Genomic DNA, 18,254 nt, shown 5'->3' on the forward strand with positions numbered 1-18,254 from the left:
AGACATTTTCACAACCGATCTCTGTCACACCAGTTGGCCTGCTGCTTACTGTGCACTTTTCTTCGCCATATAGGATACCTCAGAAAATGAGCTGTAGAACCTGAGGAACCAGAAATGGAAACATTGTCACAACCCCTATCTATAATTCACCAATTGGCCTGCCAGTGCACAATATTCTTTGTTGTACAGGATGTCACAGAAAAGGAGTTGTAGAAGGCCCAAAATGAAGACATTTCACAACCGCTTACTGTGCGATTTTCTTCACCATTCAGGATGTCTCAAAAAAATGATCTGTAGAGCCTAAATGGTCTGACATGAAGACATTGTCACAACCTATCGCTATCTCACCAGTTCAAGTGGCCTGCTTACTGTGTGATTTTCTTCGCCATTCAGGATGTCTCAAAAGAATTATCTGTAAAGCCTAAATGGTCTGACATGAAGACATTGTCACAACCTATCGCTATCTCACCAGTTCAAGTGGCCTCTTGCTATTTTGGTAATTCAGGCGACACTATGTAAGGTTCCTTTAGACATGAGCAAACTAGTGTTTAGAGAGGGCAACAAAGTGAAGATAAGACATGATTACATATTGATGAAAAGCCATTTTATTAATAATAACAAGATCATTTACAACTCTTCCATAGTGTCGGTGCTACAATAAATAAAGGATATATGAAAATTTAAGAACATGAAGATATGACAGTTTTTCATGTAAATAATACAGCGCACTGTGCAACAAACAACAAAGTCAAGTCGTTCATAATTCCACTGTCAAGGTCACAGAAATTTGCTTGGAGGCAATATGGGAGTATTGCAAAAAATGCCAACACCTATGCTATGGATTTGGCCCTCAAACAACCATTTTATCCTAGCGGGAGTGGTAGGTGGGTCCAAAATTGCAAGTTTATGGATGACTTGGGTAGTAAATTCCGTCAGCTATCATGGCATGGAACACTTACTTTCACTTTTATGTAAACAGCAGATGACACAAGTAAACAACTTGTTGGCTTGTTACATTGTCTTTCAGTTCCTAAATTGGCACAAAAAATGCTTCATTATTTCCAATTGCGGTGGTTTACTGCAAGATGGGGACCACAACCCGCATTGGTCATAATTTTTCGACTGAAAAGACACCTTTTATGCATGTTTTGGTACAAAGATGCTCTACATCATCATCTGTATGACCCCCTCAGGATGGAAACAGGGCCACATTGAAAATGAGTAAAATGATTTTTGAGCTCCATTACAATGTCTCAGTAAAGGGCGCACCAAGCAAGTATGACAGTCAGAAACTGTCACTAAAACACTCACTGCAACACTCTATGAAAACCGGCACTACAAACACAAAGCCCAAGTTTGAACAAGGGTTAACACAACATTCTACAAATACGGCCGTCTGAAATGTATAATGATAAACTTGGTAGTATCCAGTTAAAGCGATAAGCATATAAATTATGGTATATTTTTGTAACAGCACCCTCGATGCAGGAAGTGAATTGCAGACAATTTTCAATAACTAAGATATTTCTCGGATGACTCTTCCGATATCAATGCCAGCTTCCAGAAAATGATACAGGCATTTCAGAGCTAGTTTTTCTTATGAGAAAATATAAGGGTGTTGTGGCTCCATTCCTGGCAAGATGGCTTTCTGCTGGTTTAAACTGTTATGTGTCTTTCACCCAGCTCTTTCTATACCTGCCATCTGGCAATCTTTGGAAGAATGTGCTCCGGTAAAGTTCTAGATCTGGTATTGATGCTGCATGAAGATAGCCTAAAAGCAGTCTTACAGATTCAACCGAATTGAGATACAGACATGCAATGGCCCCTCCCCACAATGCGCTACAGATGAGTGTAGCCTCAACCAGTTACCAATTTAGCTTTTCTTAGCCACTGATGGCAAAGCAAAGATTTTGCATAAATACCAGTACAACATTTTAGCTACAGACATCCTTATACCCATTATTTAGCTACATTGGTGGATGAAGCCTACATGTATATTCAAACTAATTTCTGCAAATATCTAGTTCAATTTGAAAGTTTTGAATGAAGAGAGAAGGTATTTAAGGGAAGAGATAAAGATGTTGATCTCTCATCGTCAGCAACAGATAAGTGTAAAACCACAGTGAGCCACAAACAAATGTAGCTTTGTTCAACTACAGGGTGTTTAAAACTAATTTTGGTAGTTATAAATTGAACGTTTTGAATAACTCATTTATGAAAAGCTGCGTCTTTTTCAATTTGGAATCTTTGGAACCAAAGTATTCCTTGCAGAGAACTGCAGTAGAAAAGATTGCTTTGAGGAAAAGCTACTCAACTTCAAAACTAGCAAGGCTAATTTTTAACACCCTGCATGAGCATGCAGCATTACACACAGGTTAGAAACTCTAAAATGCAATTCACAGCACAACAATCAAAATCAAAATGTCACATTATATGATAATCATACAGGCCTTGAAGTAAGCTCGGTCAGGTGATGTTAGCACCCTAAAAAACACGGACATGGTACAAGCTGATTGCGTCATATCTGTTTAAGGAGGAGTGCATCGACAATGATGGGCCAGCACTAAAGATATTTAAAGATCCTTTATAGAATGTTGGGAAGCTATACATTCCGAAGTTTATGCAAAAACCTTTAAATGTGTACAAACAGTTGGTAGAATTATGTGAACACTTCTTGAGGAATCGCCCTCTTTGCTACACCAGTAGTGTCAGACTCCTTGATAGAGGGCTATCGTTGGGTGATCAGGAAAGGTACACAATCATTCTACCAACAGCCTGAGTTTGTTACACATTCAGGCACGGAGTAATTATCGTTATAGTGCTGACCTGAAAAGTACTTCTGCGGCTCCTCCTTCAAGAGTGACAAACTATTATAATACGAAAGTTTTTTGGCAAGGAAAATTCTCCCTGCACTACCTTCTGCTACTGAACTCCTTCATGTCCTCTATTATACACTGACAAACTAAAACTGAAACTTTCGGCGAGAAAACCTCTCCCAGCACTATTGATTTCACACCCTCCGGCTCCCATTTACAGATTCTAGCAAGTTCATGAAGCTGTGTGTTCCCCAGTTTTGAATCAATCCCCTCAATTGAACACGAAAATACATCCTTTTTAACCCCTCTCATAAAAAAAGCTAATACAATATCCGGATTTCTTAGGAGGCTCGGTTATCAAAACCCCTCATCAAAAAATTAAGGAAGCCTCAAGGTAACCCTCTTTTCCTCTGAAATTGGGAACACCCAAATGCCCCCTCCCCTTAAGTGGGGCAGTAGGGGAGATCACACAACGACGGACTTGAGAAGCACTGACATCATACAAATTTTATATTATATGAAGAATGAGCACAATACATGAACAACTATGACAAAGAGAATTATTGAGAAATTCAATTAACGTCGGTGACGAGTTTATATAAACCTAATCACCATCCAATGTTAGCGAAATATTGACTCTGTGCTGTTAAACTTACTGAAATCACGGTCACCCCTGGAAAATGTATTGCTTTACAACCTCTATTCGGAACATGCCTAAATCTACATTCAAAACATATACATGCATATGCATTATTCATTGTTGCTGAAATAGCCCCTAAAGGCGAGTCAATTCAATCATAAGCTTATAATGATATCATTTATTTTCTTTAAAAGTTCACACGTGGATATATAACAATACCAAATCTCACACAAATCTCCATAAATTCATTTTATTTCTATCAATGCAACTAGTTGTTCCAGACTCAACTTGGAAAACCATGTATGGGTAGCCTGTGTTAATAGTATAGGAGATGAATTACAAGAAATGGACTTCGCCTTTAAGAAATATTTTCATCCTCACTATAGGCCTACTTCTTCAGTCCCCTAGACTCCGCATAACTGTCCTAACGGCGAATACCAGGTGGTGAAGGCTACTGACATCAGAGCAAGGCCGTCCCCATCGAGAATAAGACATGAGATCGTCATCTTATGTCATCAAGGGAGCTCATCTGGTCTGCAAATTAGCCTATTTACATGTACTATACTCGTGTCAATTTATAATCATCAAATTATCGTACCAGAAATCCAGTAGTTTCTACTTTCATTTTCAACAGCAGCCGAAGCCGCGTTGAGCTAAATTCATAGATGAAATGAAATATGCAATCATCTTATCATATAATCATGCAATCTGTCATAATGTAAACGTGATGATATGTATTCCTCATATATGAATATTCCCTTCTTGTTCCCAATCCATTTTGCGATTATGGCAAAATTCCTGACCCAATCCAGAAGACATGAATCGTTTTGATCTAATCACGTGGCCCAATCACATCTCTTGTCTCAAAACATCCTACGCATGATCAGCCAATCAGAAAATTTCTTTCAAAAAGGTAGCCAATCACAATGAAGGTTTCTGATTCAAACAGCAGTCATGATCAGCTACTCCTCTCCTACATCCTCTGGAGCTTCATCAGCCAGTAATATTGAATAGAGTTGTTTATCGGCCATGCATCCATTTATGAATTCCTCTTTTTCTAATACTCCATCATGATTTATATCCATTTTGTCGAATATCTCCTCTGTGCGTTTTTCCGGTGTCATATTTTCAGCATCCACGTTCGTTCCAAGCATAATATAAATTGCCTGAAAGACAAAATGACACGAATAAACATTGATACCATGGATTTACGACAATAATACCCCAACCACTCCCCCAATAAACGGCTTTCTCATGTTTTCCCTTGGACCGGATCTTTTACCTTCCCGAGGATGCACCAGATACAACAAACCTGTTTTTTTGCATCTTATTATATATTCAAAGGACATGAAAAGCTATGTATAGCTGCTCGAAATCAGTCATGTGCCTGTGGGACAGTGTGTTCAGAATAAACTGTGAGTCCAACCATATTAACTGTTGTATAGTAATTGTAAAACCTTTCTTATGAGTAGCACTGTAATGTGTAATTCTTGGAATTAAGTGTGCGAGATTATTGGAATTGGGTATCAGATAAGATACCTGTGAAAATTCCCACGGTCTACTTTTAATCCTCCATTCTCCCCAGCGTGATCAATTACGTCAGCATTGATGCGGCTCCTCATTGGATGGAGACGCATCAACGTTGCCCCCTGATTGGTGCAGACAAAGCTGCGCGTGAATACAAAACAGCTGTCCGCACGCTCTCGGCAGAGAGAGAGAGAGAGAGAGAGAGAGAGAAGAGAGCGATAGAGAGTTATTCCAGTCTCCCGAGTATTTTATAATCACGTGCACGAATCGTCATCCCGACGAACTATTTTATCAATTATGACTTTGGTGTGTATAATTTTGTGAAGCAGTGTTAGAATAAAGGATCCGGACGTTAGAAGGCAAATTCAGGACTTATTACGTTTGTAACCTGTGCAAATACAACATGGCGACCTTCCCAGGACCTTCAATTCGTGACAGTGAGTCCGGATGCGTTTCAGTCTTGGAGCAGATTCTTTTAACCGAGGACTCCGTTTTTCACGCCACGTGCTAGTGCTACTGCAGTCCATTATGTACATTACGTGTACACCTACGTGATTTCTAACTCGCTCATTTCATCGGGAGGCAGAATAGTGACGTTCGTTTGTCAATATAATATTTATAAAATCGTGAATTTTTTCTAAACTGTTCGTGACGTAAGTGCGAATTTCATTATATTTATATATCGTCACTTTTGTTATTTCTGTCACTGTGATCGCCATGAATCACTGTGAGTGTGAGCGCAGCATTTTTTAATCGATTGACGGACACCGTCTTCGTCAGTACGCATAGTACACGTCTATCTCTGTGTGTACCGAACTATTCAACTTCTACATCATGACATGTGCTATAACGTTCACGGATGATGTGCCCAGCAGCCAGAATACTCTTCAATTCGCCCTGATGTCTACTCGAGATCCGATACCGTTCCAGGCTCCAGCTGATCCAGCGTTGCAGTTTTAAAAGAGACATTTTATCAACTTTTTGAAAGACATTTTATAAACTTTTGAGAGACATTTGTAAACTTTTTGATAGTCATTTATATTAACTGTTTTGAAAGACATTTTATAAACTAATTAGTAATAGGACAATATTTTTGTGCATCATTTCAATTTTGGCAGAGTATAGTACAATACTTTGCAATATCAGTCGATTCATAGCATTTAATGCATTTAATCTTAAATTTTCACTCGTTATTGCAAACTGACTGGAACCGGACCCCGAGGATTTTGACAACTGTATATCTATAATATGAACTTTGTTTAGCTTTGCCCTGTTACAGCAAGATAGACAACGGACCAACCCAACCTTTAATGTTGCATTTCCTTTTCAGAAGAAATTAACTTTTGCTTCCCAAATACCTGACTTTTTATTCCTTCATAACTAACTTTTACCCCTTTACAGTAATAATGGAAGGGCCAGCAGATCCAGCACCACCTGCTTTCAGGGGCACCGATTTTCTACCTCCTTTGTTTGATGGTGAAGTGATCGACCATGACATTTGTCATGCACATATCTTATCGTTTATGGACTACCTTCACTTCCACAATCTCCACGAGCCAGCAAATGCTGCAGAGATGATTCATATCATAACATTGTTCAAGGCTAGACTTCGTGGCAAAGCACGTCTGTGGGCAGAGGGAAAAGTTTTCCCCACTATCGCTAATCTCAGAGCACAGTTTATGCAGCGGTTCAGTCCAACCCATTCAAATTTTGCCAATGTCAAGCATTTTCATTCTCTTTCCCATACCCCAGGCGATTCAGCCGAAATGACTCTCAATAAGATACGCTTAGCAGCCCAGCGTATTCATTATAATGAGGTCCAGGTTCGAGACAAATTCTTACAGGTTTTGCCTACCAATTGTCAGGCAGCAGTCATCATGGCTGCCCCTGCAGATGCAGACGTGGCAGTTCTCGTTGAACGTGCTCAACAATATTTAGATTTTTCTGAGCCAGACAGGCCAACTACTGCTAATAAGCAGGTATCATTTATCACTGATCAGGTCCATGTGACCACTGCTAGTGCATCCACTAACAGTAGTGCTTGCGCAGTTGACAGGCTCACTGAGCAACTTGCTGCTCTTCGCACAGAAGTGCAAGATTTGTCTATAGAGGTCAGGACTCAACCTCAGGTTCATTTTAGTCAACCACAGTCCAACTCTGATACTGGTGCTCGTACATATAGCTCGAACTACCGTTCAAGTTCGCCATCTCCTGTGAGTCATCAGTCTAGACGTCCTAGTCGTAGTCCGGCTAGAGACCGTTATCGTTATAGTCATCGTGTATCCAGTAGATCCCCATGTAGGGACAGTCGTCGTTCTCAGGGTTCCTATGGTATTTCTCGTTCTGGTAACTCTCCCCGTCGTGCCACCTCCAACATTGTCTGTTATTTCTGCCACAAACCCAATCATGTGTGGAGAAACTGTTATACTTACCAGAACATGGTCAGTCGTGGGATGAACCCTACTTTCATGCCCGTAAGGCCTCCAGCGCCACCCTTTTCTCCGTCCCATTATCAGCCATCAGATAATGGTCAACAGTTTCGTCAGGACACTCGATGTCCTCAACCCTACCCGTTCCAATCCTATAAGCCAGATAACAGGTCTAGGTTTGATCAGTACTCTGGACCACAACAGCAAAATTTTTAGATAGGAGAAGCACTAACTGCCACTTAGATGCCTCTCCGACTCTATTTTCTGCTCAGCATTCTGGTGATCAACATTCTAGTGATCATTTGTCTTCATCGTATAATCCACATTCTGAATATCTTGGTGAATCCTCTGCTGACATTCAGCTCACTTCTAGGAATTATGCCAAAGGTTATTTACCCACAGGCCAAGGTTTGGTCATTTTATTTGATTCAGGAGCCACTGAGACTCTGATTGGTTTGGAAACTGTAAGGGACTCCCCCTATTTGTCCAAATTGCCCAAGGTTGATATTAAACCAATCAAATTTCGTATTGGTAATGGAGAATTTTTGTTTGCAAAACAGGCCATTAAGCCTAAACTTACTATTCAAGGGAACCATTTCAATGTATACTGTGTCATAGCTGAAAATTTCATTGGTCCTGATATTCTTTTGGGTACATCTACCATGAAGGAACTCAAAGGTTCTTTGGATTTCATTACAAATTCGTTCAAGGTCAGGTCAAAGAAGGCTTGGTTACGTCCTACTGTCAATACTGTCATTAGACCAGGTCAGGTTAGGGTCATTCATGTTAAAGGCAAATTGCCCCATCACATGAAAAACTCGGCACTCATATTGAATTCATCGTCTCATTTGTCTAGGTTTTGTCCTTCAACCATGATGGTCAAATTGAAACACGGTTTAGCTCCTATTCGTATTTATAACCATTCTCGTAAACCCGTCAATATTCGGTCTGACAAGCCTATTGTCTTCACCAACTTGGATGATTTTATTCATGTAACTCAAAGTTTGTCTCCAAGCTGCCTCAAGCAAAATCAACCCTGTGCTCCGTCACAACCACCTGTTGATGATCAAGACTCGCATTTGTCAGCTAGGGACATTTTAAGGCGAGATGTTAAATTAGACCATAGTATTCTGTCTACGCCAGAACAGGCCAGTGTGTATGATATTTTGGAAAACCATGCTCCAGCATTTAGTCTTCGAGGTGAGGTTGGGACTTGTCCCAATTTTGAGGTGGACATCCATCTCAAGGATGAAACCCCTTTCTATATCCGACCATATCCGGTCGCTGAGGAAAACAAACCTCTCATTGATAAGGAACTTGATAAATTAGTCAAGTTGGGCATTTTGCATCAAGGACATACATCATATTCCAGTCCAATTTTGCTTGTCAAGAAGAAGGATTCTACTGAGAAGCGCGTTGTAACAGATTTTCGGTTTTTAAATAGTCGAGTTCATTGTGCAAATCAAGATTTCACTCCTTTGAAAACCATCTTAGCTAGAATCGGTCAGTCAAATTGTAAAGTCTTGAGTGTCATAGATTTGAAAAGTGCTTTTCATTGTCTACCTTTGTCTCGTAGGGCACAGGCCTACACCGGCATATCTGCCTACAACGGTGGTCGAACTTTTTACTATCGTAGACTTCCAATGGGTTTGTCCATTTCTCCGTCCATTTTCTCTCAGAAAATCAATGATATCCTTTCTAATATTCCCAACTCTAATCTCTTTTGCTGTGCAGTACATGATGACATTCTCATCTTCAGTAAAGATAAGAAAGAGCATACTGTACATCTGCAACAAATTTTCCAGGCTTTGATTGCCAATGGCTTGAAGATTTCTCCTAAGAAATGTCGCTTGTTTCAGACTAGAGTTGTTTACTTGGGTCATGTTCTGTCCATTTCTCCTGATGGTTTTGTTCAAATTTCGGCTATGAATGACAAGTGTTTGTCTATTAGGAATATGAAGACCCCTACATGTCAGAAAGCGGTCCGAAGGTTTGTCGGTGCTGTGTCATATTTGAGTCAATATTTACCTAGATTGCAGGAATTGCTTACACCTTTACATGAGCTCACACGCAAATCTAAGCATTTCCATTGGCAACCCCATCATGAGATAGCTTTTCATACTATCAAAGACTTGCTCATCAAGCCACCTGTCTTGAATGCACCCACTACTAGAGGTGAATTCAGATTGTATAGTGATACTTCACGTATTGCTACAGGTTCATATCTTGCTCAATACTCTGATGGGCAAGAACGCATCATCGCATACTATTCCAAGCGCTTGCCAAAGGCGGCAAAGAACTATTCTGTTAGTGAGCTTGAATTACTTGGACTCCTCATCAATGTAACAGCTTTTCAGTATTTGTTACAAGACAGGACTTTCCAGGCTTTTGTTGATCATTCTTCTTTGGTTCAGATTGTAAAGTCAAAGAAGCAGCCACCGACCACTAGGTTGCAAAAGCTGCTTGAGCGACTGTCTCCCTATAGTTTTCAGTTGTCGTACCTGCCAGGCAAAGAGCTTGTGTTAGCTGATTTCTTGTCACGTGCTCCTCTAGATGATGATACTGAGTTAGATAGGATTATGCCAATCGCGTTCCAGGCACAATCACCTGTTATTTATGAATTAGAGTCTCTTTCAACCCCTGTTCAGGAACATGCATTTTATACACTGCCACTTCCTGAAAAGATTGTTACCAGGTCATATGCAAAGAAAATGAACATTCCTGTGCCTCTTCTGCATAGGCCAAAACCAATTCCCAAACCACGAACACATGTTCCTTGTCAGCAGACAGTGTCTGTTGCACCTACACACACTCCTCTTGTTAATGGCATTCAAAACAATGTGCCACCAGTATCTATACTTCCAAAAGCTCCACGTGTGCCCATTGTTACATCAACAGTGGCACCACCAGTGTCAGTGATTCCATTTGTTCTCCAACAGAATGACAAATCTCAATCATCAACCAAGGTTGCTGATGAACCTAGGCTCATTGATTCCGCTCTTCCTCCATCTTCTGTCGTTGAAGAGTATTCAGATGATATTTTAGATCTCCTGGTTAGACCCACACCATTGGTTCCAAGGATTGATAGCATGCATACCAAGCATGTCCCTGATCAGGCATCTCTGAATAAGGTATTGAAGATCATCAGACGCAAGGTGATTCGGGATTACAATCTCCCTATTGAGGCACAACAGCTTAGTACCGCACAACAGACATCTCCGTATTTTAAACCCATCTATGATTACTTAGTCCATGATATCTTGCCAGCAGATAAGAAAGCTGCTAGGGTCGTTAGCATCAAATCTGAGCAGTATCTGACTTTCAATGGCATTCTGTTCAGGATTTTCTTTCCCACCAATTCTGAGAATTTCTGTTTTCAATTAGCAGTTCCGGAAAAGTATATAGATACCATCATAGGCCAACATCATGGCTCAGGTTTGCTTCTGGGACACGGAGGATGTACCAGAACTTATCTCACCATTAGGAAAAATTTCTATTTTCCATCTATGTTCCAACGCATTGTCTCGTATATTCAATCATGTGATAGGTGTCAACAACTTAAGGGAAAGTCTGATACTATGCGGACATTTCATGAACGCATTCCAGCCAGTTTTGAACCATTCCAGACCATTAGTATGGATTTCAAATCCATGCCCACATCTCCATCAGGTTACCGTCATATGCTAGTGGTGACATGTGCCATGACCAGGTTTGTTGTGGCCGTCCCACTAAAGACAATTGACGCCCCCACTGTTTGTGAAGCCCTTCTCCAGAAGGTGATTACTCTGTTTGGCGTCCCATCTGTAATTGTGTCAGATGCAGCAGCATCTCTCACCGGTCATCTTGTTGAATTACTGTGTGCGACACTTGGCATTCAACAGAAGCTTGTCTCTGTAGAAAACCATGGTAGTCTTATGGCTGAACGGCAAATCAAATCCATTGCCGACCTCGTCAAAGCAAATCTCCTTGAGTATGGTGTTTCTTGGACTCAATTCGTGTCCACAGCAGTGTACACATACAATTCATTTTCAAGTGCTCACTTGGGAGGTTACTCTCCTTTCTATTTGCTCTTCTTGCGTGAACCAGCTGATTTGTCCACTTTGAATTTCAAACCATGTCTAGGTCTCTCACGGTCACATGCTGAGTATGTCCAACATCTGCGACAGAAATTTCAGAATGTGTCCAAATGTATGCTGCAGCTCCAAGAGCACCAGCAACTGTCTCAAAATGCCAAGATTGCTAACAAACTTCAGAAATCTCCCATCTATGCTGAAGGTCAGTTGGTTTATCTACATAAACCCAACACTACAGGGATGACGGCCAACACAAGAAAGTTTAAGACTCTTTGGGTTGGCCCATTTGTTATACACCAGGTTTTGGATAGGACACACTATATTATAGCAGATTTGAAGGGAAACATCATTCCTGATATCTTCAATTTTGCAAGGTTGAAACCAGCATTTTTGAGGGCCACAGGTCAGAAAAATGTAGCCCATCTCCAGCAGTTGCAAAACTTGCTTCATAAGGCAGACAAGGCACAGGATGAGAAAGCTGTGCATGCTGCTTATGCTTTGGATTTCACTGATGAGACAGGTTCCGCTCATGAATCCACCACCTATAGAGGCGACATCTATGCCTCACAGGCTGAACTTTGTGATTTCAATATTCATTTGTCTCATGCCGAGGGTAACCATGGCATGATTGCTCCCTCTGTGTTGTCCACTAAGCAACAGGATGATTTGTCTCGGCTCACTTGGCAATCTCCCTCAGAGTTTGATTACACCACTTTGAAACGGGCGCGTTTCAAAAATGGATGCCTAGAACTCTTGCTCTCTGTGCCTTTTGGGCAGAAACAGTTTAGCTATTGGTGGTCACCTCAATTTGAACCACATGTTGTCAGCATTGTCCAGTTTGTGTTAAGTGCCAAGGATATAAGATGTACAGGGTGTCCCAACCCGTTAAAAATGTTCAAAGATAAGACCATTCATGATAAGTCACATATTTTGGCGAAAAGCCAAGAGAAAAGTGATTAGACGACAATTTATTGAGAATATGGTTTGTATTTAAAACATCTCAAGTGGTTTCTTGTTGTCGTTGTTATGGTAATGATGTCATTTGGTGTTTACAACAAGACGTTGCTATATTGCTTATCAAAACAAATCTTTACGAGAATAATTATTTCACCCTCATTGCTATTTTTATAAAAGCTAGTGAGTTGTTAGTTGGATAATTGTAGAAACATCTATTAGCTATAGATGTGATATTTTTTTCTACTTGTCTTCAATGCAGCTTTGTGCAACAGTAATCTGTCTATTGAACAGTTTTCCAGTTTGAGTATTTTATTATCAATACTCTATTTTATTGGATGTTTGTACGGCTACATGTTAGCAAAGCCAACTCTCATCAGTCTTGGGACTGATTTATTTTCGTGATGTGTTTCTGTCTCCAAGCAGTGCTTGTGGCAATTGCTGTTTCGAGACAGCTCACACAATAGTGTATGATTTTGTGACAACAACATTTTTTTTCGTTGAGGTTTTGTAAATACGCGTGTCATCCAGAAGTTCTTCGAGTTAAACTTTATTTTCCACAGTTTTCAGATGCCTCGTCGACCGGTCCAGTCAGTTTCGCAATATTCCCAGCAGAGGTTTTGACACTTCATTGTATCATTGCATATTTTAACATGCTGTTTAGCATGAGATTAATGATTCAATGTATAATTATATTGTAACCTTATGCTCATACTTTGTCATGAATGAAGTGGTCATTCATTAGTAAGTGGAACAAAATACATATATTGTAACTAAGTTCGGCCGCTGGCTGAACACTGTTGGGAACCCCGAACCATATGATGTAATTTAAGTTCATTCGCTGCATGAACACCTCGTTTAAAGCCTTATTATCATTGATTGTACCCCATTCAACAATACTATGTGTTAAGCCAAAGTCATATTCCTCTAATTGTTTTTTAAAAAAAAAAAATATTTTAACTTCGTAAAATATTTTACCAGTTCCGCGGGATGTTGTATAGTAATTGTAAAACCTTTCTTATGAGTAGCACTGTAATGTGTAATTCTTGGAATTAAGTGTGCGAGATTATTGGAATTGGGTATCAGATAAGATACCTGTGAAAATTCCCACGGTCTACTTTTAATCCTCCATTCTCCCCAGCGTGATCAATTACGTCAGCATTGATGCGGCTCCTCATTGGATGGAGACGCATCAACGTTGCCCCCTGATTGGTGCAGACAAAGCTGCGCGTGAATACAAAACAGCTGTCCGCACGCTCTCGGCAGAGAGAGAGAGAGAGAGAGAGAGAGAGAAGAGAGCGATAGAGAGTTATTCCAGTCTCCCGAGTATTTTATAATCACGTGCACGAATCGTCATCCCGACGAACTATTTTATCAATTATGACTTTGGTGTGTATAATTTTGTGAAGCAGTGTTAGAATAAAGGATCCGGACGTTAGAAGGCAAATTCAGGACTTATTACGTTTGTAACCTGTGCAAATACAACATAACGAACTCGCAATACAACATCACACATTTAATCTTGTCACATATACCTTAATTATCTCTTCCATCTCATTTTTCTCTATAGTGCCGTTTCCATCAATATCGTACATCTGGAATGCCCAGTTGAGCTTCTCCTCTGGTTTCCCTGAGGACGTGATATTTATCGCCAACAAAAACTCATTGAAGTCGATCTTGCCGCTGTTATCCTTGTCGAACGTTCTGAACACGTGTGTACAGAACTCCTCGGCGTTTCCGTCGGGAAAGAAACCAGAGTAGACCTCGATAAACTTCTTTCGACTAAGCTGACCGCACGGGCAATCTTTCTGTAAGACAGAACAGTATTTTTGCATTAAAATCAGATTACGATGTTGTGGTAGGTGGAAACAACATAGGAAAGAGATGGAAACTACATGTATAAGGAATGAAATTTGCTATAATGATGTCTTTGTGGCTTTATGTATCCTGCAAGATGAAAATACTCTAGTTTCAATGACTTAAGACTGTTTCTGAATATTCAGCCAAGCCATGGACTTTAAAAACCTATATCTTCAGGGAAACTAAATTCACCCCAACAAAACAGTGCTTTTACCTGGTTTTTAGAATGTTCTATAGATGGCAGCACACACAATTACGCCAAGCCTGCAAAACCTGACTTGAAAGGTGTTAAAACATTAACAGCTTCACTAAAGTCTAATATGTCTGACTTGACATAGGGGGACATTCGAAAATTCTCTTACCACCTTTACTGAATAAAACCAGGATATTTATTCAATCAATAGATTATCTGATGCTGGCAAAATTCGATATGAACTTTCCGTTGATCAAATCATTCAATTCTGATAATCAAATCATACATGTAGGACGTTTGCGTCCATATACAAGTACATTGTACTTTTACTGTAAAGTGAGAAGAATATTGAGGAAGTGGTTGAATGTGATGAAGAAGTTCAAGTTCCTAATCCAACAAGAAGCCTATGAGCCTGTCGCTCAGCTGAAATCTTGGTTTGTTGTGTTTGATTGGAGGGGCAGATCCAGGACTTTGTGAAAGAGGCCCCTGCTCCACCTCCCCGAAAAAGAGATGGTAATATACCCCTGTGTTTCAGGATACATAGATTGTGGTCGGAACATTCGTGGAACCACCTGACTGATCATTCTGAGTTCAAGATTACGCATGGCCACACCAAAGACACATCCCCTGCTGAAAACTATTACTGGCATTTCTCCTCGCCTGTGGCAGTTATTCCAATGATGGCCAAAGTATTTGCTCGCCCTGCGGTTTATTTACATGATCATCACATTCAAGTATTGCCCGTGGCCCTATTGATTTCTTAGTCTACATGCTTGGACACCTGCATCTGATCATCCCTCTATTTGCCGATTTCTTATAACCTTGATGACAAAATGGAGTTATCAAAAGAGGGTAGGGGTAGAGGGGAGTTACACCTCCTACATCTGCCTGCACCTGTACCATCAACCTTTCAGTTTCTCTGATGTTGAAAAATATTGTAGGATTCAACATCTGCATATTGTGGGTTAAGTAACCTAGTAACACGACAAATCACTTCACTTGATAAAAGGTTGTGTGGAACCATGTACGAGAATGATACAACATTCCGGCCAAGGTGGCCTTGGCTGCATAATGGGCTTTCTTAGAACACTGGAAGCCAATGTCTCAGGGGTTTGTGCTCATGGTCGAAGTAGCAAACAAAGTTAACCCCTGATTTCCTTAGGATGGCAGTGCACATGATGAGCATTGTGGAAGGTCACCCTTGGCATCCAAAGAACCCCCTCCCAAAGCCTGCTGGGATCATAGAATGATATGCTCATAGCATGATCAAGTCACATTCAATTATGCCAAACAGACACAAAGCATAGGCACAGAGCTGAAGTGCATGCGATTGATTTCTCTTGAAATGTTCGACAGTAGTGTCATAGATTTTGCGAGTGTTTTATTGGGACTTCATCACCTGATTACCTCAAGGAAAGATCGTCAATAAACGCATTGTCTGCTGGAAACATCAAGGAATCGATTAAATCGATCTGTATCGTCTGCTAGCAGTACCACTATAGAATATGCGACTGCCATCAAAGTTACAATGCATGTCTCGGGGCTCATAAATCAAAAATATGTAGTGTGATCGCATGATGAAATAATTCACGTATCAGGAGATATACAAGTCAACTTTAATACAGAAAGCCCCCTGTTCTCAGAAAGTGGAACTAATGTTCATCGTTGTCGTTGAGATTCACAATCACTGTTTCTTTTATCTCTGACAATATCTTCGGAGAGTGAAATCGCAAACGGAATCATGCATTCATCACCATCCGGTGCAGTGACAATCGCTATCCGCGCTTGATTGATTAAAATGCATGATGGTGAAAGAAAATGTCTATTTCCATGATTATAGTCATATTTGTAAGGATCTATGCATATGTGATACATACACTTTACTTCAACGACTTCACTGACTGTCAATCTATAAACTTTGTTTACATGTGGCTAAATGGAATGTAGAAATACAACATCTTGACACACAATTCCCCATTTTATTGAGTTCAAGACTGCCTGTTCTAAAGGTGGGATTGGACATATTGGGGGAAAATGGAAATACCGATATCACTGGTTAAGTTAATATCGAATATACTCCACTGAGATGGGCTTCTGTACTATAAACGCAAGCAGTAGGGTTTGGCTTAAATGTCGGCAAAACCCCAATTTCGTCAAAGGCAAATATGAGTTCAAAACAATGATCTTCTTTTTGGTATACAGATACCAAACAATGATAATTCTTTAAACTGTGAACAAGATCCGGCCTGTGTCATGTTTGAAGAACACTTCCTTTACGCTATAAACTACCCAGCGTACAAATCAATTAACATCATGTGACTGATCATCCAGTTTCGAAGGGCCCATCCGTTATCCCTAAAATAGAAAAAATTGGTTTCCGTTGACAACCTCACTTGACGTGAATAATAAATACTGCCTAAGGAAATGATGTATCACTGAATTGAGCCTGGCATTACAGAATATTATTGCTGAATTTCTAAGTAGGGATGAGACAAACCCAAGAATCCTGAAACCCGGTCTCGTGAAACGTACTTTTGTATTCCAAAATGCTGGTATACAGTAGAACTTCTCTATTGCAGACATCCTTAGGACAGACAAATGCTGTCCTTAATTAAGAGGTGGTCTGATTTATACAGTGGTCAAATTCAATGGAAAGAACCATTCGGAGCCAAATGCAGCATTCTTAATTGAAAGGGAGTACCTAATAGAGATTTGTCCTCTAACATATGTTTCACAGTACCAGTTCGTCACATTCTTCTTTTATATCTTACCGCTATCAGGTTACAGTCATTTCGACGAAATTTTAAAACGGCAGACCTTTTCTTAAGTGGCAACAATTTCCTCAGAATGTCACCGATTCGTAAAAAGGTTGATATGTACAGAGACCCTCCACATTAAAATAACAAGGAAGATAAATGTGTATACATCCAGCATGCGTCTTCCTCGGTTACAGCCACCATCACGCGAACAGTCCCTCTCGGCTACCATAAGAAAGAGAGATGCATAAAAATCTAACGAGTCTTGCCGTAGCAAGTAACAATGGGACGAGTGATATATGGTGATGTATCCCGCTGTTTATAGGAGCCTTAGAGAAAAGATTCGGATGGAGCTAAATTGCAACAGGGTGTTTAGTTAATTTTGTGTCATGTTCAGCAGTTGAAATATACTTAGACAAGCGAAACAGATGAATTTAAAGGACAGATGAATTTAAGGGAGGGGTGTCTGGAGAAAATACGAGACGGCACTAATGTAGTTAGTACTGTGCTATATCAGTATACGATCACTCACGTGCCTAGTATGCACAGTTGGGTATACTGTTTTGTTTAGTGATAATTATATGATCCTCATTATACAAGCGTGAATAGTCTGATGTACTGCAAGATACGAGAGACCCCTATTGGCGACTATGAGTAACTTAATTTGACCTTCCTGGCTCCTGCCTATAGTGTGCCTTTAAACCTCCTTCATCGAACTGGGATTACCATAATCCTGCTCGTTAAAGATGCCATAGACCCATTATTTGGAAATAGCCTTCCATCAATCTTCTAAATTGTCTACAACAGTGGTCAACAGCCAGTTCTTGTCCAAAACAGTCAGATTAGCTTGCGTGCAACATATCATTTTGAGATCAGACAGTGACCTATGATTTGGGAGGCAATTTTCATTAAGGGCTAGAAATGGTCATTTGCCCAATTCTGTTCTATATTGGAACCTTTTATTCAATTAGACCCGGGTTTTTAATTGCTCTCTAGCCGGGCTATT

General features: G+C 40.2%; 1 protein-coding gene across 2 annotated transcripts in view; it reads right to left on the reverse strand.

Moving 5' to 3' along the window:
- Nucleotides 1–582: 582 nt before the first annotated feature.
- The window catches only part of LOC135487205 (neuronal calcium sensor 2-like), a 54,096-nt gene continuing 36,424 nt past the window's right edge, over nucleotides 583–18,254 (reverse strand). For both annotated transcript variants that reach the window (XM_064770698.1, XM_064770697.1), the window contains exons 3-4: nucleotides 13,975–14,247; nucleotides 583–4,622 (exon numbers count right to left, since the gene is read on the reverse strand). In XM_064770698.1, the coding sequence (XP_064626768.1) occupies nucleotides 4,419–4,622; nucleotides 13,975–14,247 (477 nt within the window). In that variant the 3' untranslated portion in view covers nucleotides 583–4,418. The remainder of the gene's footprint in view (nucleotides 4,623–13,974; nucleotides 14,248–18,254) is intronic.

The sequence above is a fragment of the Lineus longissimus genome, chromosome 4, assembly GCF_910592395.1.
Source record: "Lineus longissimus chromosome 4, tnLinLong1.2, whole genome shotgun sequence".
Classification (NCBI taxonomy): domain Eukaryota; kingdom Metazoa; phylum Nemertea; class Pilidiophora; order Heteronemertea; family Lineidae; genus Lineus; species Lineus longissimus.